The 17,747-nt window shown below is 55.5% G+C and overlaps 2 protein-coding genes across 6 annotated transcripts; both read left to right on the forward strand.

Annotated features, from left to right (window-relative positions):
- Nucleotides 1-89: 89 nt before the first annotated feature.
- Nucleotides 90-13,407, forward strand: LOC140914419 (5'-3' exonuclease PLD3-like). Of its 5 annotated transcripts, none has more exons than XM_073352141.1 (13): nt 90-286; nt 3,240-3,572; nt 3,823-3,921; nt 4,713-5,147; nt 5,808-5,998; nt 6,306-6,489; nt 6,589-6,703; nt 6,884-7,011; nt 7,378-7,578; nt 7,943-8,082; nt 8,574-8,739; nt 11,170-11,269; nt 11,538-13,407. In XM_073352141.1, the coding sequence occupies exons 1-13, from the start codon at nt 146-148 to the stop codon at nt 11,729-11,731; spliced, it is 2,427 nt and encodes an 808-aa protein (XP_073208242.1). In that variant the 5' UTR covers nt 90-145; the 3' UTR covers nt 11,732-13,407. The 5 variants fall into 5 exon arrangements, with proteins under 5 accessions (XP_073208242.1, XP_073208243.1, XP_073208245.1 ...); XM_073352142.1 differs by having other exon boundaries at nt 94-286; nt 3,156-3,572; XM_073352144.1 differs by lacking the exon at nt 90-286 and adding an exon at nt 311-595.
- Nucleotides 13,408-14,000: 593 nt separating this feature from the next.
- Nucleotides 14,001-17,686, forward strand: POLR2G (RNA polymerase II subunit G). The gene is made up of 8 exons (XM_073352156.1): nt 14,001-14,129; nt 14,706-14,815; nt 15,169-15,328; nt 16,250-16,300; nt 16,399-16,464; nt 16,738-16,809; nt 17,148-17,181; nt 17,464-17,686. The coding sequence occupies exons 1-8, from the start codon at nt 14,118-14,120 to the stop codon at nt 17,475-17,477; spliced, it is 519 nt and encodes a 172-aa protein (XP_073208257.1). The 5' UTR covers nt 14,001-14,117; the 3' UTR covers nt 17,478-17,686.
- The last annotated feature ends 61 nt before the right edge of the window (nt 17,687-17,747 follow it).

Genomic DNA, 17,747 nt, shown 5'->3' on the forward strand with positions numbered 1-17,747 from the left:
CGGCTCGGGTGGGGGTCGTTTCCCCTGCGGGCGGGGGTGGCGCCTGTCCCGGGAGGGCGGGGATTGGGCCGCCAGGGGGAGCCGCGCCGCGGGCGCAGGCCGGCGCGTTGCCAGCTGTCATTTCAAACCAGCCCCCGGGGTTTGAATGTCAACGGGCGCGGGAGCCGGGCCCGCCCCTTCCGTCCCCGCCACTTGCCCGCCCGGCATGAGGAGACGGGGGTCGCTGCGCGCGGGGACTCCCGTGAGGCGCTCTATGCGCCTGGCGCACGGTAGCGCGGAGGAGCCGGTGAGAGCAGGGGGCGCCTCGGCCGGGGGCTTCGAGGGGGCGGGGATCGGGGAGCCCCGCGGGTCCGGCAGGGCGGCCCCGGCTCCGAGCGCGGCCGTTGCCGCCCTGGCCCGGCCCCAGGCTGTTTTGCCCCAGGCCCTCAGCGGGTTGCAGGGCCTGCGGGGAGGCCCCCGACCCAGCTAGCACCACGGCCCCCCGGGGCGCCCGGCTGAGGCCTCTGGAGCAACCTGGCACTCGGAGCTCGGCCTGTCACCTGCGGGGCAACGAGAGCCCGGTCTCCGCTCCCCCGCCCCCGGCCGCTGCCGCTCGGTGGGTGAGGCGCGCGGTCCGCGGGTTTGTCATAGCGCCAGGGCCCCCCTGCCCTGGGCGAGTGCAGACCCGGGAGAGGGGCCCGGACCGGAAAGATTCAAGCTGTGGAAAAGCTGCGCTGCTCTCGGCTGTGCCTGCCCTACAGCCCGGCGGCCCCGGGACATGCCGCTTCCCGGCGGTGACCTCCCCGCTTGCTGCAGCGCTGCGTGGGCTCCCACCGAATGGCTGGGTCTGTCGCTGTAGCAAATCCCCCTTCCAGCAGCCTAGGGGCGTCACTCCCAAGGTTTAGGTTAGTTTAACTGTCTCCAGGGTGTGACTTTTTCACAACCCGGAGGCAGGCAGCTAGATCAAGCCAAGTTTTAGGTGTAGCCCAGGCCTGAGTTTCATGCTCCTAGGCGCTTTATTTTTTTAATCCAAGAGAAAACTCTGGTGAGTTGATGACAATCTAACTGCGTGCATGGGGGGGGGAGTTTTCTAACCCCAGAGGGCTCTTGAATCTAGCTGTCAAAGGCAGAATGCAATCCAATAATTGGGAGTTGAATACTTGGACTAGAAGAAAGGCACTTTTAACAGTTGGTGTAATTAGCCATTAGAACAATTTACACAGCCTCATGGTGGATCGCTCATCACCTGCAGCCTTTTCCTTATGACTGGATGATTTTTCTAGGAGTTCTGCTTTTGCTCAACCAGCCATTATGGGGTACAGTTGAGTGGGAAATGATCTAGAGAATTTTCAGTTTTGAAGAGTAAAAAACCCTCCTGCATCAGGCCAAAGTCATGTGAATTTTTTTGCTTTGCGTTAATCAAACTATTTCCTTCTGAGAACCGTGACTTTTCTTCCTCCACCTTTTTTCATTGTAAATGAAGTTAATTTCAAAACAAAAACCAGAACTTTGTTTTGAGAGGGGGATAGTTCAGCAACTTCCCAATTTGTTTTTCCTCCTTGACATTTCTTTTCCTCCAAAGCAGGAAATTCATTAAACCCAATACCTTTTCAGGAACAGTTGGCGTTCTGACATTGTTTGGCTGAAGTGTTTTGTCAAAAAATCTCCAGCCAGTGCTAGTTCTGGACTTGAGGCAGAAACTACTGTACAAGGGTCTCAGGTCTGTGCTATGCAGGAGGTCAGAATGGTCCCTTGTGGCTCTAAAATCTGTGACACTGTATTGCCTAGACTCCAGCCAAGATCAAGACTCTGCAGAGATAGGTGCTTTATAAACACACAGCAAGAGCCACTCCCTGCCCTGGAAAGCTCACACTGTAACTTGACAAAGGCTGGGAGGGGAAACAGAGATTTACCCAAGATCATGTTTTTGGCAGACCCAGGACTAGACCCAAATCCAGTGACCTATCCACTAAAACATGCTGCCTCCCTATGCCTTAGAGCTCCCCTCTCCATAGTGTTAGGGTGAAAGAAGTGTCAGCAATCCACCGAGGGTTTTAAACAGCCTGAATAAAAACCTTCTCCCTGCTCAGAGTTGGGTTTCACTTCCTTATCCCTTGTGGTGTCACAAACCCACCAGCTCTTCCGTTGCCTGCAGAGCCACCGCAGGTGGGCTAGGACTGAAGGTTTTTTTTTTTCTTTTAATCTTAAAAGGCAAAGTGACCAAAGTTCATCTTACAAAGAAAACACCCCTCTGTGCCAAGAACAAGCTTTCAGCCAAGGGGCAATTTCTTACCTGGGATTTGGAGTTACCTTGGGGGAAGTCTCTCACCCAGCACCATTAGGGAACTATACTGGAGAGAGGTTTGTCCTCTCCTTCCTGATGGTTTGTTACCCTGAGGCACAGGGTCTTGCTGTTCTAAATCCAGTATTGCCAACCCCAAAAACACGAGCCAATCAAGAGGCAGGCCAGGTAGCAGGGTTACACAGTCTGGCTTCAAGCCCTCCCACTGTCTCAGTTTTTCTTCCATCTCACAGCAAACCACGCACCACAGCTGGTGTTTTCACAGTATTGCTCTTCTTCTGGGGGTGGTTCAGTACTATAAAACCTCCCCCCGACGTCTTTCAGTTTATCAGGGCTTCCGCTTGCTTATAGTGCTTCAGCCCTCTTAATAGGCTTCTATTCCCTGCAACTTAGACTTATTCCTCAACAAATACATATGCCCTCCCCAACCACGCTGTGGCTGCCCCTTATGTTCCCCAGCAGGCCTGGTTTCTAGTTACATGCCATCATCATGGTCCCCTGGTCTCTGTCCCTTCACCTGAGGAAGTGGACTAAATTTAACACAGGTGAGGCTGAGCCCCTCCTCCCCCTTAAAGGACCAGTTCACCTCTGACCAGCCCCAAGAAACAATAAAACTTAAAAACAAGAATAAATGTATGTTCCTTTTCATTTGAGCCCTTAGGGTCATGCCCAGGTCACATCTAGGGACCGTTAGGAGCATAACTGGGTTAGGTTTTCAGGCTTTTCTCTGTAATCACGAGGGCTAGAAACTTACTCTTTTAATTCTTACAGGAGCTGAGGCTTTAGGTAAAGTGCCAAATGTAATGAGGATTAACAGCACTGTACATTACAATCCCTTGTTAATTTGTAATCTCTGATGAAATTGAGCCTGCAGATGTGGGCAGCTCCCACCATCAGTGTCCAGCTCCTATTCTACCTGGGAGAGGAATATTAACCAGAGCCCCACACTCCTCTACAGGTCCTAAGAGAGGTTCCTAGTGCTGAGGGAGGGAGCTTTCCTCTCGTCCTGCAGCCCCGGGCCAGCATCAAGGCCCACAAACTGCATCTCACTCCGGCCCGGGATCCATCGCCCACTCCAGCCAGTGACCCTACCTCCATGCCAGCCATGGAGCCCTCAACTGGGCCAGCCATGGAGCCCTTGCCAATATTAACCAGGGAGCCTCCACTGCCCCAGCTCAAGGATGAACCCACTAGGACCGTGATGAAGAGAGGCCTCTCCCGGAAGCCAGTAGCGAGGCTGGAGCCTTCCAGGAGCAATAGATGGGCAGCACTGGACCAAGATGCCCACTTGGTGAGTCATTCTGTCTTGTCTGTGCTGGTTTGCATGTCTGGGTCTGGAGTGATCCGCTCCCCCATTCTCTCTCACCCCTAGCGGTTACTGGTGGGTTAGCCCCTCCCAGTGCTCCACAGGGATAGGAGGTTTGGTGCTGTGCAGACCTACACAGATGGGCCGCTGTCTCCATTAGTCCCATGCAGCATCTCTCAGGAACCGTGCAGCCTCTGGCAGAGCTGATATCTGGCTATTTCTGTTTCCCTTCCAGTCACCCTATGTGAGGCTGAAGAGGCTGCAGATCTCAGAGGAGGATGAAGAAAAAGAGGAGCTTTTCCCCACCCAACGTGAGAGCTCAGGGGAGAAAGAGGTAATGTGGTCCCTCCCTTCTCTAGCCCCTATGCCTCAGCCATCTTGGTTTTCCCCCTAGAGGTGAGAGGGGTGTTCTGTCTCCACAGTCCCTTCTGCTGAGGCTGCCCACAGTGAGACCAGTCAGGAACAGTTGTGCTGGGGACATCTTCCTGACGGGCTGGGGTCAGCAAACAGCTATCAGATTAGAATGGGTTTCAGTCACTACTGATCTGGGGCTGGATTGGAGCTAGCTCCCCCTAGAGAGAAAAGGCCCCATGTCCCATTCCTCAGCCTCCTGAGCCAACCAGTCCTCCCTGATGCTAAGGCTGGATCGGAGCTGATGTCCCTAGCAGCAAAAGGCCACTTCTCCCACGCCCAACCTGACTGAGCCAGCCAGTCCCTCCATGCTGGGGCTGGATCAGAGCTGGGGCGCTTTATCAGTGAAAGCCCCGTATCCCATTCCCTGCGCCCCCGAGGCCTGTAGCCCCAGGGACAGTCTGGCCCTCCAATGTGTAATAGGGATCTTGGGTTGTGGCTCTTGCTGATGCCACCCAGCTCACTCTAGGTGGGACGTGGAGCAGCCTCACTGTGGCTGGCTAGCAGACCCTCACATTAGGCACAGGTAGTGGCTGATCCCAGGTCTCAGGCTCTGCAGCTCCCACTCCCCCAGCTTGTACCCCTCTATTGCTCAGTGCTGTTTTAGGCCATTCTTATCCTTGTACCAGAGAGACAATGCTTGGGGGACCGGGGGCTTCCTCTCTCTCAGCCAGACTAAGGACCACCCTTTGGATTGGCTGTCTCCCACTGCAGAAGCTGAACCTGGACTGGCAAGAGTTCAGAGATGAGAGAGCCCAACTGCAGGTGCTGGAGACTGCACTGCCCGACTCAGAGACAGCCACTGTCATGGAGATCACGGCCCCCAGGCTGCAGGGCAAAGCGGCCAGCAACACCCCCAGGCTGCAGGGCACAGCCCTCTGGCTGCAAGGCGGGGCATCCAGCAGTCTCCCTAGGCTACAGGGTGGGGCGCCCAGGTTGCAGGACGGGGCACAGATCATCACCCCCAGTAGGCAGAGTGCAGCTCCCAGACTGCGGAGTGTGGCACCTGGGATGTCGCGCCTGACAGAGACAGATACTCCCAGGGTGCGGCGCGTTGCCCATGGAACACCAGGCTTGGCGATGTGGACAGAAACTGCAGCACTCAGACCACCAGCCCCCAGACCCAAGAGCACAGGGAACCCGAGCAAGGTAAGGGAGAGATTCACATCTCTGCACTGGAGTATCTGGGCACTCCATTTGCTGAGCTCCCTGCTCCATGTCCAGTTGTAGCACCAGGCTCCCTTCCTTGTCCCTGTGCCTCTTTGCACTGGGTGCCTAGCAGAGTCTCCCTTTAAACAGCTGACCCATTTCCTGACAGCCATGGCAGTTCCCCTCAGAGCCATACCCTAATGCCACAGTCAGGGAAGTAAGTACTCAGTTGCCTTCTCACACTGGCTGGGGGGCAGTCTCGGCCTCCGAGAGGGCATCATTGGCTCAACCGCTGCTGGATGGAGCATTCCCTGCCATGGAGAGCACTGTGCTCAGCAACCTTTCCCTGCAGCATTGGGTTCTGAACACTGCTACTTGGAAGAAAGCAGACCTGGTCCAACCAGCCCCTGTCCTGTCCCTGAAAGGGTTGGGTGGACACAGATATGGGTCCTTGTCCATGGACTGAGTGCTCACAGGGACTGGGGTTCACTGTCCTGGGTCCCTGTGGGCAGGTTAGGACTGGAGCTGGGACTCATGTTGGAGTTGGGCATTGGGCGGTGAGGCTGGTTGCCATGGGGCTCCTGGAGAGTTGTCCCTTTGTTATGTTGGTTCCTGCCCCAGGCAGGGCTCCCCACTAAGCGCTATTCTCTTTCTTGTTAGCATTTCCTTTTCTCCTCCACCTGCTGCATCCTTCTTCCCTTCCTGCTCATCTTGGGCTTCTCTGGTTGGCTCCTGTGGGAGCACAGCAGCCCTGTTTCTGTCCTGGGATTGATGGGGCAGTGGCAGCTGGGCTGGAGCCATGTCGCCAGCCTGTGGAAAGAGCCAGAGGAGGAGTGCAGCCCACAGTGCAGGTAAGGGATCCTGCAGGGGCAGGATGTCACACGGAGGTGGTGGTCATTAGCAGGGGCGTAGTGACTGCACAGATCTGCAGGTGTCACATGGAGGTGGTGGGCTGTAGCACATAGTGACAGCACAGACTGCAGGCAGTGGCAGATGGCTCTGCTTGCCCTCGGACTAAGCAGATGCTTGGAGTAGAAGGGAGCTGGATTTTGCTCTGGTCTCTGCTTGTCCTGGCAAGTACTGATGCCCTCGCTACCCCGTTCAGGTGTCTGTCTCCTAACCCTGCCCATCTCTCCTCTCTCTCTGTGGCTGCTGCAGTTTGGTGTTGGTGGAAAGCATCCCTGTGGGCCTGGATTACAGCCGCTCCAGCCCCCGCCACCTCCCCATTTTCCAGGCCTGGATGGACCTGTTGGATGCAGCCAACCACTCTGTGGACATCGCAGCTTTCTACTTCACTCTCCGGGACTCAGACATGCAGGAGGAAGAACCCTCATCCTGGCAGGTGGGGCTCGGTGCAGGCAGAAGGAGCCCTTGTCTGCTCCTGTTCTGGGGTGAGAGGGAAGGGGTTGCTAAGCCATAACACTCATGCTACTCCCTGCAGGGCAGGCAGGTGTTGGAGAAGCTGCGGGACCTTCCCTCTCGGGGGGTGAAGCTGAACATTGCTGTGAACAGCCCCCAGAAGTCTGACTGGGAAACCGAAGAGTTGGCCAGCAAAGGTAATATAGGGGTTGGGACAGCCCCTGAGCCTGCATGGGGATAGGGGCATGAGGGGAAGTGTCAGCTCTAGGAAAGGGGCAGACAAGACCCTACGCAGCTGAGCTGGGGTAGCCAGGCTGAGAGAAGCGGGAAAGGATGTCTCTGTGTGATGGCCACTGTTCTGCTGGTGCTCCCTGCAGGTGCAGACGTAAAGTATGTGGATTTGGAGCACCTGACTGGAGGGATTATGCACACCAAGTTCTGGGTGGTGGATGGCAAGCATGTCTACATTGGCAGTGCCAACATGGACTGGCGCTCGCTGACACAGGTACCACAGCGGGTAAAGGGCAGACAGAGGGGACATGTACTCACAGGGACTGGCACTCGGGGGAGGGTGTGGGAAGAGGGGAGGTGGGCAGGGGGGAGGTTTGCTCACAGGGACTGTTGCTCACTGACACAGGTACTGCGAGGGGGACTGAGTGCTCACAGGGACTGGGGTTCACTGTCCTGGGTCCCTGTGAGGCAGGGTTAGGACTGGAGCTGGGACTCATGTTGGAGTTGGGCAGTGAGGCTGGTTGCCCACTGGGGCTGCATTCACTCTCCTGGGGTTTAGAGTTCAGCCTGGGGCTCCTGTTGGAGCTGGGGCAAGGTCACGTTTGCTGTGTGGCTGTTCCCAAACACCCCTGCCTTGCAGGTGAAGGAGCTGGGTGCTGTGCTCTACAACTGCAGCTGTGTGGCTGGTGACCTGCACCGGATCTTCGCCATGTACCGTGCACTCGGAGGGCAGGGGGCCTCACTCCCGACGGTGTGGCCGGCTTACGTCTCCGCGCAGTCCAGCCGCAGCCGCCCCCTGAAGCTGCAGCTCAATGGCAGCAGTGCAGAACTGTACCTCTCTGTAAGTGTCCATGTAGGCTCTGTTGGGACGGGCAGATCATCGTAGCTGCTTCCTGGACTCTGTGTGTCCCGATACCTCCTCTGCCATCCTGGGGCCCACTGCTCAGCCACTGCCTGCTGGCACTGCTGAGGGTTGCACGGGGACTGGATGGCTCTCCAGTGCATGGGGAGCAGCCACCTAGGACTCCCTGCCAGAGGCCTCTCCCTGTCCCAGGAGGCCCTGTTACTCGCTCCACAGAGTCTGTGCTGTGACACATACTGACCCTGTGGGATTCTGGCCCCCAGAAGGCCCCGTCATTTGCTCCTGGATTCTGTGCTGTGACACGTCCTACCTGTCTCTGTATCTGTGTTTGTTTGGATTGCAGAGCTCCCCTCCTGCCCTCTGCTCCATGGGCCGTACTCCAGACCTCACAGCCATTGTCAGCACCATTCAGGATGCCCAGGCCTTTGTCTACATCTCGGTGATGGACTATGTGCCCCAGTGCACCTTCTGCCAGCCCAAGAGGTGGGGGCCAGAGGATGTGCAGGCTGGAGGTGGGGTTCAGGCAGCCAGCTCCCCTCACGCTGTCCCTTCTAGACACATCTGGGAGTCCCATGCTATCCTCCCCCATGAGGCTGGTGGCAGGGACAACCTGAGCTCTGCAGACAGCGAGGGTGGGGAGGAGAGACGGAGAGTCAGACACAGGCTGGCACTAGTGAACGTCAGATAAATGGCTAGGGGGAGGGCAAGGTGGGGAGCTGTTACTGGGGGGCTGGGCCCTAAGGGCTGGGCTATGACCTAGGGACTGGGCTCATTGGGAAGAGGGGAGGGCAGTTGAGGGGCTCTGACCCAGAGGGTGGGCAGTTGGGGGACCGTGGCCTGAGGACTGGGGCCTGGGGGCTGAGCAGTTGTGAGGCTGTGGCCCAGGGTCGGGGCATTTGGGGAGCTATGGGTGGGGGGCTGTTGGATGTGAGGTGTCCTGTCCCCTGACCTGGTCTTCTCGGGCTGCCCTCCAGGTTCTGGCCGGTCATTGATGATGCACTGCGTGCTGCAGCCTGCAACAGGCACGTGAAGGTGAGGTTGCTCATCAGCTGCTGGCAGCACTCGGACCAGTCCATGTTCCTGTTCCTGGAGTCGCTCAGTGTCCTCAGCCAGGAACCCCTGGGCTGCCCGATCGAAGTGGTGAGTCCTGGAGTGGTGCAGGAATAGGAACCTGAAGTGCCCAGGGCTGGGGCTGGCTGGGACCTGAGGGGACCTTTCTGCTCCATGACTCAGCCCAGGGGCCAGCTGGTAGGAAGCTCCCTCTCTGTCAGTGCCCTGCATTGGCCAGAGGTCAGATATTACCTGTGTAATCTTCTGCAACCTTTGTGTTGAAAAGTTTTCAATTAATATTAAGTTGGTAAAGCTAAAGTGCAATAAAACCCATCTTAGTTTTGAGCCTCTAGTCAGTTACAGAAAATGTATTTAGTAGAGGACCACTAGGTGAAACTTTGAATGCTACAACCAAACTTTATTAAAAAGAAAAATCCTTAGATAAGCAAACAGGCATGTGGTTATCACTTACACAATACTACAATCTTAGGCCAGGTCTACATTATAAACTTACATTGGAATAATTACATTGCTCAGTGGTATGAAAAATCTAAACCCCTGAGCGATGCAGTTATACTGACCTAATCCCTGTGTAGACAGTGTGATGTCAACGGGAGGATTTCTCCCATCAACATAGCTGCTGCCGCTCACGGAGGTGGATTAACTATGCCGATGGGAGAAGCTGTCCCATCAGCATAGTAGCGTCGTCACTGAAACACTATAACGGTGCAGCTGCATTGGTGCAGCATTTTAAGTGTAGCCCTGACCTTACTTACACTTAGAGATGAAATAGTGTATCAGTGGGTGATCAGTCCACTGACATCAGAGCGAAGTACAGCCTTATAATCCTGGAACCTAATGGTACCCTTTTGACATTAATTGGAGCTCTCAAGCAATTTAGCAAAACTACTCCTTTTGTAATCTATGGTATGTAAGCGGGGGAGTAGGCCCACTATTGTGGGGAACTTTCCTGGCTTATACACTACCCTGCTGAAATGGACTAGTGAAAGGATCTGAGTCCTCGCTCCCACTTGCTTTACCCAGAGGTCTGCCTGACCTCAAGGCCTCCGCTTCCACTCTCCTGTATGGCAGAGTCCTCATAACCCCAAGAAGACTGGGCTCAGGATTCCTGTGGGGATCAACCCCCAACCTTGTGATCACGTAGGGCAGGGGCTAGGGTGCTCAGCCACTCTGGGGTGGTCTCTCTGCACTGGACACTTCCCTGACCCACTGATCATTACATACAATTCAAAGCAAATACAATTTATTAAACAGCAATCAATATTAAAAAAAATAAGGAAAAAATGGGAAAAGTTAAAGGAAAACACATCACCCCTGTGGCACAGGAACATCACAACCAGTGTCTCTGGAATGTAAGGGAAGTTCAGTCTGTTCCTCACAAGTCCCAGGCCTCTTCCTCAGGTCCTGGCTGTGCTGCAGGGATGCTGCGGGTCGGACACTTGCTCTGGCGGTGGCCACACACCTTCAGGCTTCAGGTGGCAGACCCTTCACAGTGTCAGCCCCCCCATTGGGGTTACAATCCCACTCCCTGCGCTGGGCCCTCTGCCCAAGGTCTTCCTCACTCTCCCCAGCTGCTCACCGCACCCAGCTCCGGACTGTTCCAGCCCCAGCTCCACACTGCCTCAGCACTGATGCTGCTCTGGCTCCAGCCCCCTGGGATGCTTTTTCTGGCCTCTCTGGCTCTGGTTGCTGCAGCTCTCCTCTCAGCACAGGTCTGCTCTGTGGGCTGCTTCTGTGGCTCTGCTCCTAGCACTGGGCCGCTTCTCTGGCTGGCACGGCTCTGGGTGCTCCCCAGCTCACCTCTGACCCCTGCTCTCTCCTTAGCTCGCCACTCTGTCTGACCCAGACAATTCCAGCTCACACGGAGGATGGGACCCTCTCCCGCCTCTTGACGCCCTCATTAGCCTACCCGCCCTGTCAATCAGGCTGACCTGGAGCATTAGCCTCTCCTCATTGTTCCTGGGGACTTTCAGGGTTCTGATTTCCCATCGACCCTTCCCCTTCCTTTTGGTACTGGGAACTAGCCAACCAAAAAAACCCCACTGAGTTTTAGTAAAGGGACAACAGTCCCCTTACATACTGTAATATTAATTAACTTTAAACTGCTCATTACCATAATTATATTTCCACCACCTCCTTATTGGCTCTTTACATTACACATTATTTAAATTAAGATCTGCACCAACGGCCTTCCCATACTATCAATATAGATAGCATTTTAATAAAATATTTACAATTCTTGAAAACATTTATTACAAACCTTGCTCAAACCAGTTATAAGCACAACATAACAGTAACATAGACCAGAGTTGTGTCCTTGCTAACTCTTACTATCTCACACTAGCAACGTCCGTTTCTCATACTCCTCTACACTTAGGTTTTGGGCCTAAGTTAGCTTAACTTATACTTATTTATTAACCTAAAACATCCTTTGTAGGTTATACCAGGACATGCTGGGCCTGTAGGCTCAAAGGTGACTTTGTGTTTTGTCTCTTTCAGAAACTCTTCGTTGTCCCTGCATTGGTTGAGCAGAAACTCATTCCCTTCTCCCGTGTCAACCACAACAAGTACATGGTGACCGACCGCCTGGCCTACATTGGTGTGTGCCTCCCCAGCCATGGGGTGGGGGATCAGCCCAGGGGCCTGGAATCATGGGCTAAGGAGTCCAAGGAAGCCATCACTGGGAACAGTTACAGCATCTCAAAGTCCAGTGATGGGTGGGAAGGTTGGGAGCCAGGACTCAAGGGGTTCTTCCCCACAACTGGGAGGGGAATGAGGTTCAATGGGTTAGAGCGGGGCAGGGTGGGGCCCCTGAATGTGTCAGTGTTGATTCCCTGCAGGCTTGACATTTGCGCCTCTCTTTACAGGCACCTCAAACTGGTCAGAGGATTACTTCACCAACACTGCAGGGGTGGGGCTGATCATCAACCAGAGTGAGGCTGCCCCCGGGGTTACCCAGCTAACCCTGCGGGAGCAGCTGGAGGCTGTGTTCCATCGGGACTGGAGCTCTTCCTACTCACAGCCACTCAGCCCCAAGCCCAGCTGTGCCGCCAAGAACTGAGGGCAGGCCCAGGACCTCTCCTCAGCTGGATGTATATTTGCAGCCTCCCTTGGAAATCCAGCGCTGTGGCAGCTTGCACCAGACTGCTTCTGTTTCCCCCTGCTCCGGGAGGGATCCCACTAGCCAAAGAAGGACCAGTGCAGGCAGCAGCAATGAAACACCCAAGGGGGCCATGGATGCCAACACGTGGCTGTCGGCACTAGTGCCTTGGTGCTTACCTTCTGGTTACACTCTGAAGCTGGGGGTGTGGGGCCCTGACGTTAGCTAAATCTCAAGCATAAGCATGAACTTGGTGGGTGCTCTGGGGCTCAAGCACCCACAGAAAAAAAAAATAGGGGGTGCTCAGCACCCACCAGCCACAGCTATTGGGTGAGGCCTGTGGCTGGCCACTGAACAGCTGTTCAGCAACTAACAGGAGGTGCTCCGGGGAGGGTAAAGAGGAGCAAGCAGCAGGGAAGAGGGTCTCAGGGGCAGGGGTGGAGCAGGGGAGGAGCAAGCAGCAGGAAAAATAAATCCGTGCCTATGGTCTCAGGGTCTAAAACCCTCTCCCAGAAGGGATGGGCACCTTCACGGGGAGAGGAGCTAGCCTTAAATTTTATTTGGGAACTGAAATTCTCCAGTTTCATGACCAGTATTTTTTTTTTTAGGTAGGTCCCACTCACAGGTGCTGGATTGAAACCTGGCCTCCTGCATTCAAGGCTGGGGAGGAAAATTGGTCTTGGGGAAGTGGCAGGAAGAAATAGGAACAAAAGTAGTTCATACGCTGCCGGCTAGTGCAAAGTAGTGCTGCCCCACGGCTGAATGGAGAGGCCGGTTGCAGCAGCGCCCCATGGCTAAATGTGGCTTGCTGTGTTGCAGGCGCCTGGGCCTTTGTCCTGTGGCCCTGCCAGTTGTGATGCCATTTTAGTAGTTGAACTAATGCAGATATTTCTAGATTTGGGGAATACAGTTTGGTGTGTGGAGAGAGATACAGCTAGCACTGAGAGCTGGGTGCCACAGCTGTGGCCATAGGGGCTAGAGGAACAAAGAGCCACAGCCACCTAAAGGCACTTAAATGCAAAATGTTTGAGTTTAATCTGTCCCTTGACGACAGGGTCTTGGTCTCAGAGTGCCAAGGGCTGTCGACCTCCAAAGCTCTCACATCTCTTTGTGAGCTGATAGGGCACAGAGATGGTCTCCTCTGGAGCAGGGGAATTATGGCTCAGAGTCAGTCTCCCATGGCATGGGGTAGGGCTCAGAGAGGGTCTCCCCCCACCCTTTCCAGGGCTGCTGATCCATTTATCGTGTTGCTTACCATAGAGGATATTGCACTAGTTTAGAGAAGTGGCTTAGGGGACTGAGCGTGTGTGTTTTAATGTGAGGCAGGGTCCATACATGCATGTGTGGATCTGAGCACTGGGTGCTCTCAAACCAAGATGCTATGTGTGAACTGGGAATGGGAAGTGGTGGTGGGGGTTCTGTATAGAGTGGGGTGTGCTGGGGGAGGGGAGGGCAACAGAAAACTGTGACATACTGTGAGGGGCAGCCCTCTGAACTTGACTCCCAGGAGCCAGGATCAGGAATTTGTTGCAGGGGTATCATGGCCCCCTTGGTGGGTGAATTTCAGGGAGTTGAAGGGGGTGGCTCCCTGTGAGTGGGGATTCAGGGGGGTGAGGTCTTGTGGGGCAGTCCTGGTTAGAAACAGATTTTGGGGGTGGGGGTCTCAGACTGGGATTTGGGGGAGGAATTACAGGGCTCCCACAGCAGGCTTGGGGGGAGGGCCTGGGTGGTGCTGGGGGTAGGCAGGAGCTGCTGACTCAGGGCTAGTGTACACTGGCAACGCTAAAGAACTGTGTGGTTGTGGCACAGCCTTGGGAGAGAGCTCTTAAAAAACCCCACCTCCACAAGGGGCAGAGCTACCTGGTGCTTTACAGCGCTGAAAGTTGCTGGGCTCAGGGGGGAGTTTTTTCACACCCGTGAGCGAGAAAGTTGCTGTGCTGTAAATTGCCAGTGTAGACAAGGCCTCAGGCACGTGAGGCGGGTATGTCGCTTTCCAGAGTTTATTTTTGTACGTGACTGCCCAATAAAGGGGATTTGGTATAATTCGCTTCCTGTCAATCACTGTGCGCCCCGCCTTTCGCGATGTCAATCACGGTGTCCCTCCTACCCTCTCACCTGCCAGACCCCGAGCTCCCCCTGGCGTCCTCTGGCCAACGCGGCAGCCGCTCGCTCTGCGGCTGCCATGATACTATAGCCGCCGCTGCGACTGCAAGGAGCGCATGCGCGCAGAACGCGAGCGGGTTCTGTTTCGTTGCGGGGCGGGGCTCCCGTGGAGCAGTGCGGAAGGCGCTCGGGGAGGGGGTTGTGGCGGGTTCCTGCCGGTCCTCACTCCTGGCCCGCTTGGAAGATGTTTTATCACGTGAGTGACGGGGCCCCCGCCGGGGTCAGCGGCCCCCCCTTGCCGGGGCCTCGACAAGCTTCCCCCCACCCCGGGAGTCAGCTACCTCCCGCTGGGGTCTGGACAACCCTCTCCCCTCCTCGCCCCAGGGTCAGCCGCACCCCCCCCCGTTAGTTGCTTCCCCTGCCAAGGCCTGGATAACCCTCCCCCTGTAGGTCAGCCTCCCCACCTGGTGGTCAGTTGTTCCCCCAGCTCTCTCTCCAGGAATCAGTTGCTCCTCGACCCCCCCCCTCCCAGAAGCACCTCCCTAGGTGTGTTAGCTGCCTTCTCCTGCGACCCCAGGAAGCATTCTCCCCTCACCCATCCAGAGCCCCAGCATGCACCATTCCCTGTGCCTCGGGGAACCTCCCCCCAAATCCAGGGGTCTCAGCTAGCCACTGTTCCCTCTGACTGAGGGGGCACTAAGGCCCTGCCCCATCGTGCACTGTTCAGTCTGCCGTGAGGTGGGGGAGGGAGGATCTGGCTGATGGTTGCATCCCTGCCCCTCTCGGTTGCAGGTCTCTCCTTTGCACCCTCACCCTCTTCCTGCTTCCATAGATCTCCCTGGAGCATGAGATCCTGCTGCATCCCCGCTACTTCGGGCCCAATCTCCTCAACACTGTCAAGCAGAAGCTGTTCACGGAGGTGGAGGGGACCTGCACGGGCAAGTGAGTAGGGGCAAGAGAGTATGGAGAATAGGCCATTGTTTGGTTGGAGGGGGACAGGGATGGAGGTAACGAGGCTGGGGGTGATGGGAATGTGGGTTGAGGTAGTGGGAAGCAGTGCGGTGGTGGGAATGGAGGGAAGGGGTGGGAGATGCAGGGCAGGTGCAGATGCATGGAAGGAAGAAGTGGGAGTTGGAAAAGGAGGGGGGTTGCTGTTTTGGAGGGACCCTAAGACTAGCCCCTGGGGGTGAGTGTGGGAAGCCCCCTCTGTAACAGGACCCTGGAGTTCTGCTCCTTCTCTGGCCCGTTCCTTCTACCTTGGCACTCTCTAACAGCTGGTTCCCACTCTCCCACAGATACGGCTTTGTCATTGCAGTCACCACCATTGACAACATTGGGGCAGGTGTCATCCAGCCAGGCCGTGGCTTCGTGCTCTACCCCGTCAAGTACAAGGCCATTGTTTTCCGGCCCTTCAAGGGGGAGGTGGTGGATGCCGTGGTGACGCAGGTCAACAAGGTAACACAGTGCTGTGGTTTGGGGAGTGTAAACTCAGAAGGGACCATTACATCATCTCCTCTGCCCTCCCGTATAACACAGGCCAGAGAATTTCACCTGGATACCCCTGCATTGAATCCACTCACTTGAGTCCTTCAGTGACTAAATTATTGCGAGCCCCAGGGAGAGAACAGGAGAGCCTGAGCAGCCACCAATGCCGGAAGGCCCTGCAGTGGCAGGGAATCGATTTGGCAAGATATGCCCAGATGATCCTAGCAAGCGACCCACACACCATGCTGCAAGGGAAGGCAAACAGCTCTGAAGGTCCATGCCAATCTGACTGGCTGGAGGAAATTCCTTCCTGGCCCCCAGTCTGGTGATATGAGCATGGTGCCCCAGCCAGGCATTTAGAAAGAGGATTCTCTGGACCACCTCAAAGCACTGGCCCGTTATGCCCTGTGACCCGTCTTCAGCAGTGGCTGATCTCTGATGCTTCACAGAAAGGTACAGGGGGCCCACCCCCAACCCAGTCCAACCCAGATTGTGCATTGGGAGGACAATGTTCCTTCCTGACTCCTGCAGGTGACTGGCTGAAGATCTGATGCATGAGATTAGATTATCATCATTGTCATAATGCTAAAATACAAGTGTTGTGGCCAATGCAAACAATCCTGTTCTCCTAAAGGCCCATGAAGGAAAGGGATGGACAGGGGGATTTGTGGAGCTAAGCCAGGGGGTGGGTCCCCTGTGCTAAAGATCTAGGAGCCCCAGAGCCGATCAGGAAGGGATGTGCAAGGGCTGTTCTGCCTCTGACTGTGGTGTCTGAATGCTGGGGTGTGAGCAGTGGGTGTCTTGGGGCTGGAGGTGGGTGTGGCTATTGGTGGGAGACCGGGATAACTCCCATGTCTGTGTTAATGGAATCACTGCTTCCACTTCCTACAGGTTGGGCTCTTCACCGAGATCGGGCCCATGTCCTGCTTCATATCTCGACATGTAAGCAGGGTGCTGGGGAGGGGGAGCTTGGGGAACAGGTTAGGGGTTGGGTAATATTTGGGGAGCTCCTCCCTCACTGACTCCTGTTCTCTTCTCAGTCCATTCCCTCCGAGATGGAGTTTGACCCAAACTCCAACCCTCCCTGCTACAAGACAGTGGACGAGGTGAGTCCTAGGTGGATAGTGCTTTGCGGGTAGCTTGGGATGTAATGGGGGTGGTGGAGGTGTGTGGAGAGGGAGGGAGACCCAGCTGGGGGCAAGGGAGACCCCTGGAGCAGGCTTGTGGATGGTGGGGGAGAATTTTGCTTCTCCCATATCAGACATACTTTATTTACTGGAGTTAAGTGCAACTCTGTGTTTAGCCTTTTCTGCCTCTGTCTGTCTGAGAAGGGCAGGAAGCTGGTAAATGGGTCTCACTCTAGTGCTGCATGTCTCTAGGACATCGTGATCCAGCAGGATGATGAGATTCGGTTGAAAATCGTGGGGACCAGAGTGGATAAGAATGACATTGTGAGTCTTTGGTGCTTCCTTCAAATATGCTTTGTGCCTGTTGTGTGCGTGCATGCAGATCCCCAACTCTCAGCCATGAACTGGTCAGGAGCTCCTGGCTACTACAGCCCCAGCCTCTCCCAGCAAGGGGAGCTGTAGGGAGCAGGGCATGAGGGCTGGCTGTGGGGGAGCTCCCAACCGCTCCTAGTCTGGGCGCGGTAAGAAGTGGGGCAGGAGGGCTGGCTCATTCATTCCTAGTCTCTCCCACAAGGGGGTGCTAGAACGCTGGGGGTGAGCAGGCAGGGGTAACTCTCAACAGTCTCTTTGCAGCGGCACTAATCTCTCTGTTTGGTTTGCAGTTTGCCATCGGTTCCCTTATGGACGATTATCTGGGTGAGTGTTCTATTTAGCTTGGGGGGAGTAACCAGATGGACTGGGCTGGCTGAGTTCACATTGGGCTTGGGTGGATCTTTTACTCCAGAACGTTTCTGCAGCATTCGCTCTTGCACTAGAAGTGAACACTCTCAGTCTCTGCCATAGGAGCACTCCACATGTCCCTTGGGAGTGGTGTGGGCATCTCCCCTGGGGGGAGGGAAAGGGGCTCAACTGTACCTCTTGGGGGTTAGAGCTCTGGTTGCTCTTGGTTTCAACCTCCTCTCTCTGTTTCTCACTCAGGTCTTGTGAGCTGAAATACAAATCCATCCCTCTCACTGCGTGTCTGGGCTCCAGTTGGGAAGCAATTGAGCTGCACCAAGGCCCGACCTGCTCCCTGCATCTACTGCTGTATTTATAGTGTATGGATCCACTCCCCTCCACTCACCAGCTGGGAGTTGAGGGGTGGCTGATGGACCAGAGCTTCGTCCTTCACCTCCAATAAAAGTTCCTTTGTTTTAATAAAGTAGCATTTTGTCTCTCACCCTGCAAAGCAGGGCCAGCTGCCTTGGGTGGGGCTCATGGCT

The sequence above is a fragment of the Lepidochelys kempii genome, chromosome 7, assembly GCF_965140265.1.
Source record: "Lepidochelys kempii isolate rLepKem1 chromosome 7, rLepKem1.hap2, whole genome shotgun sequence".
NCBI lineage: Eukaryota > Metazoa > Chordata > Testudines > Cheloniidae > Lepidochelys > Lepidochelys kempii.

Bases quoted from the DNA above. Each gene is read 5' to 3' on its own strand.
- LOC140914419 (XM_073352141.1), top strand. From the start codon at position 146: ATGTCAACGGGCGCGGGAGCCGGGCCCGCCCCTTCCGTCCCCGCCACT. The intron at 3,922-4,712 runs GTAATGTGGTCC...CTCCCACTGCAG, and splicing joins AGAGCTCAGGGGAGAAAGAG to AAGCTGAACCTGGACTGGCA. The intron at 11,270-11,537 runs GTGTGTGCCTCC...CTCTCTTTACAG, and splicing joins CGACCGCCTGGCCTACATTG to GCACCTCAAACTGGTCAGAG.
- POLR2G (XM_073352156.1), top strand. The intron at 14,816-15,168 runs GTGAGTAGGGGC...ACTCTCCCACAG, and splicing joins GAGGGGACCTGCACGGGCAA to ATACGGCTTTGTCATTGCAG. The intron at 15,329-16,249 runs GTAACACAGTGC...CACTTCCTACAG, and splicing joins TGGTGACGCAGGTCAACAAG to GTTGGGCTCTTCACCGAGAT.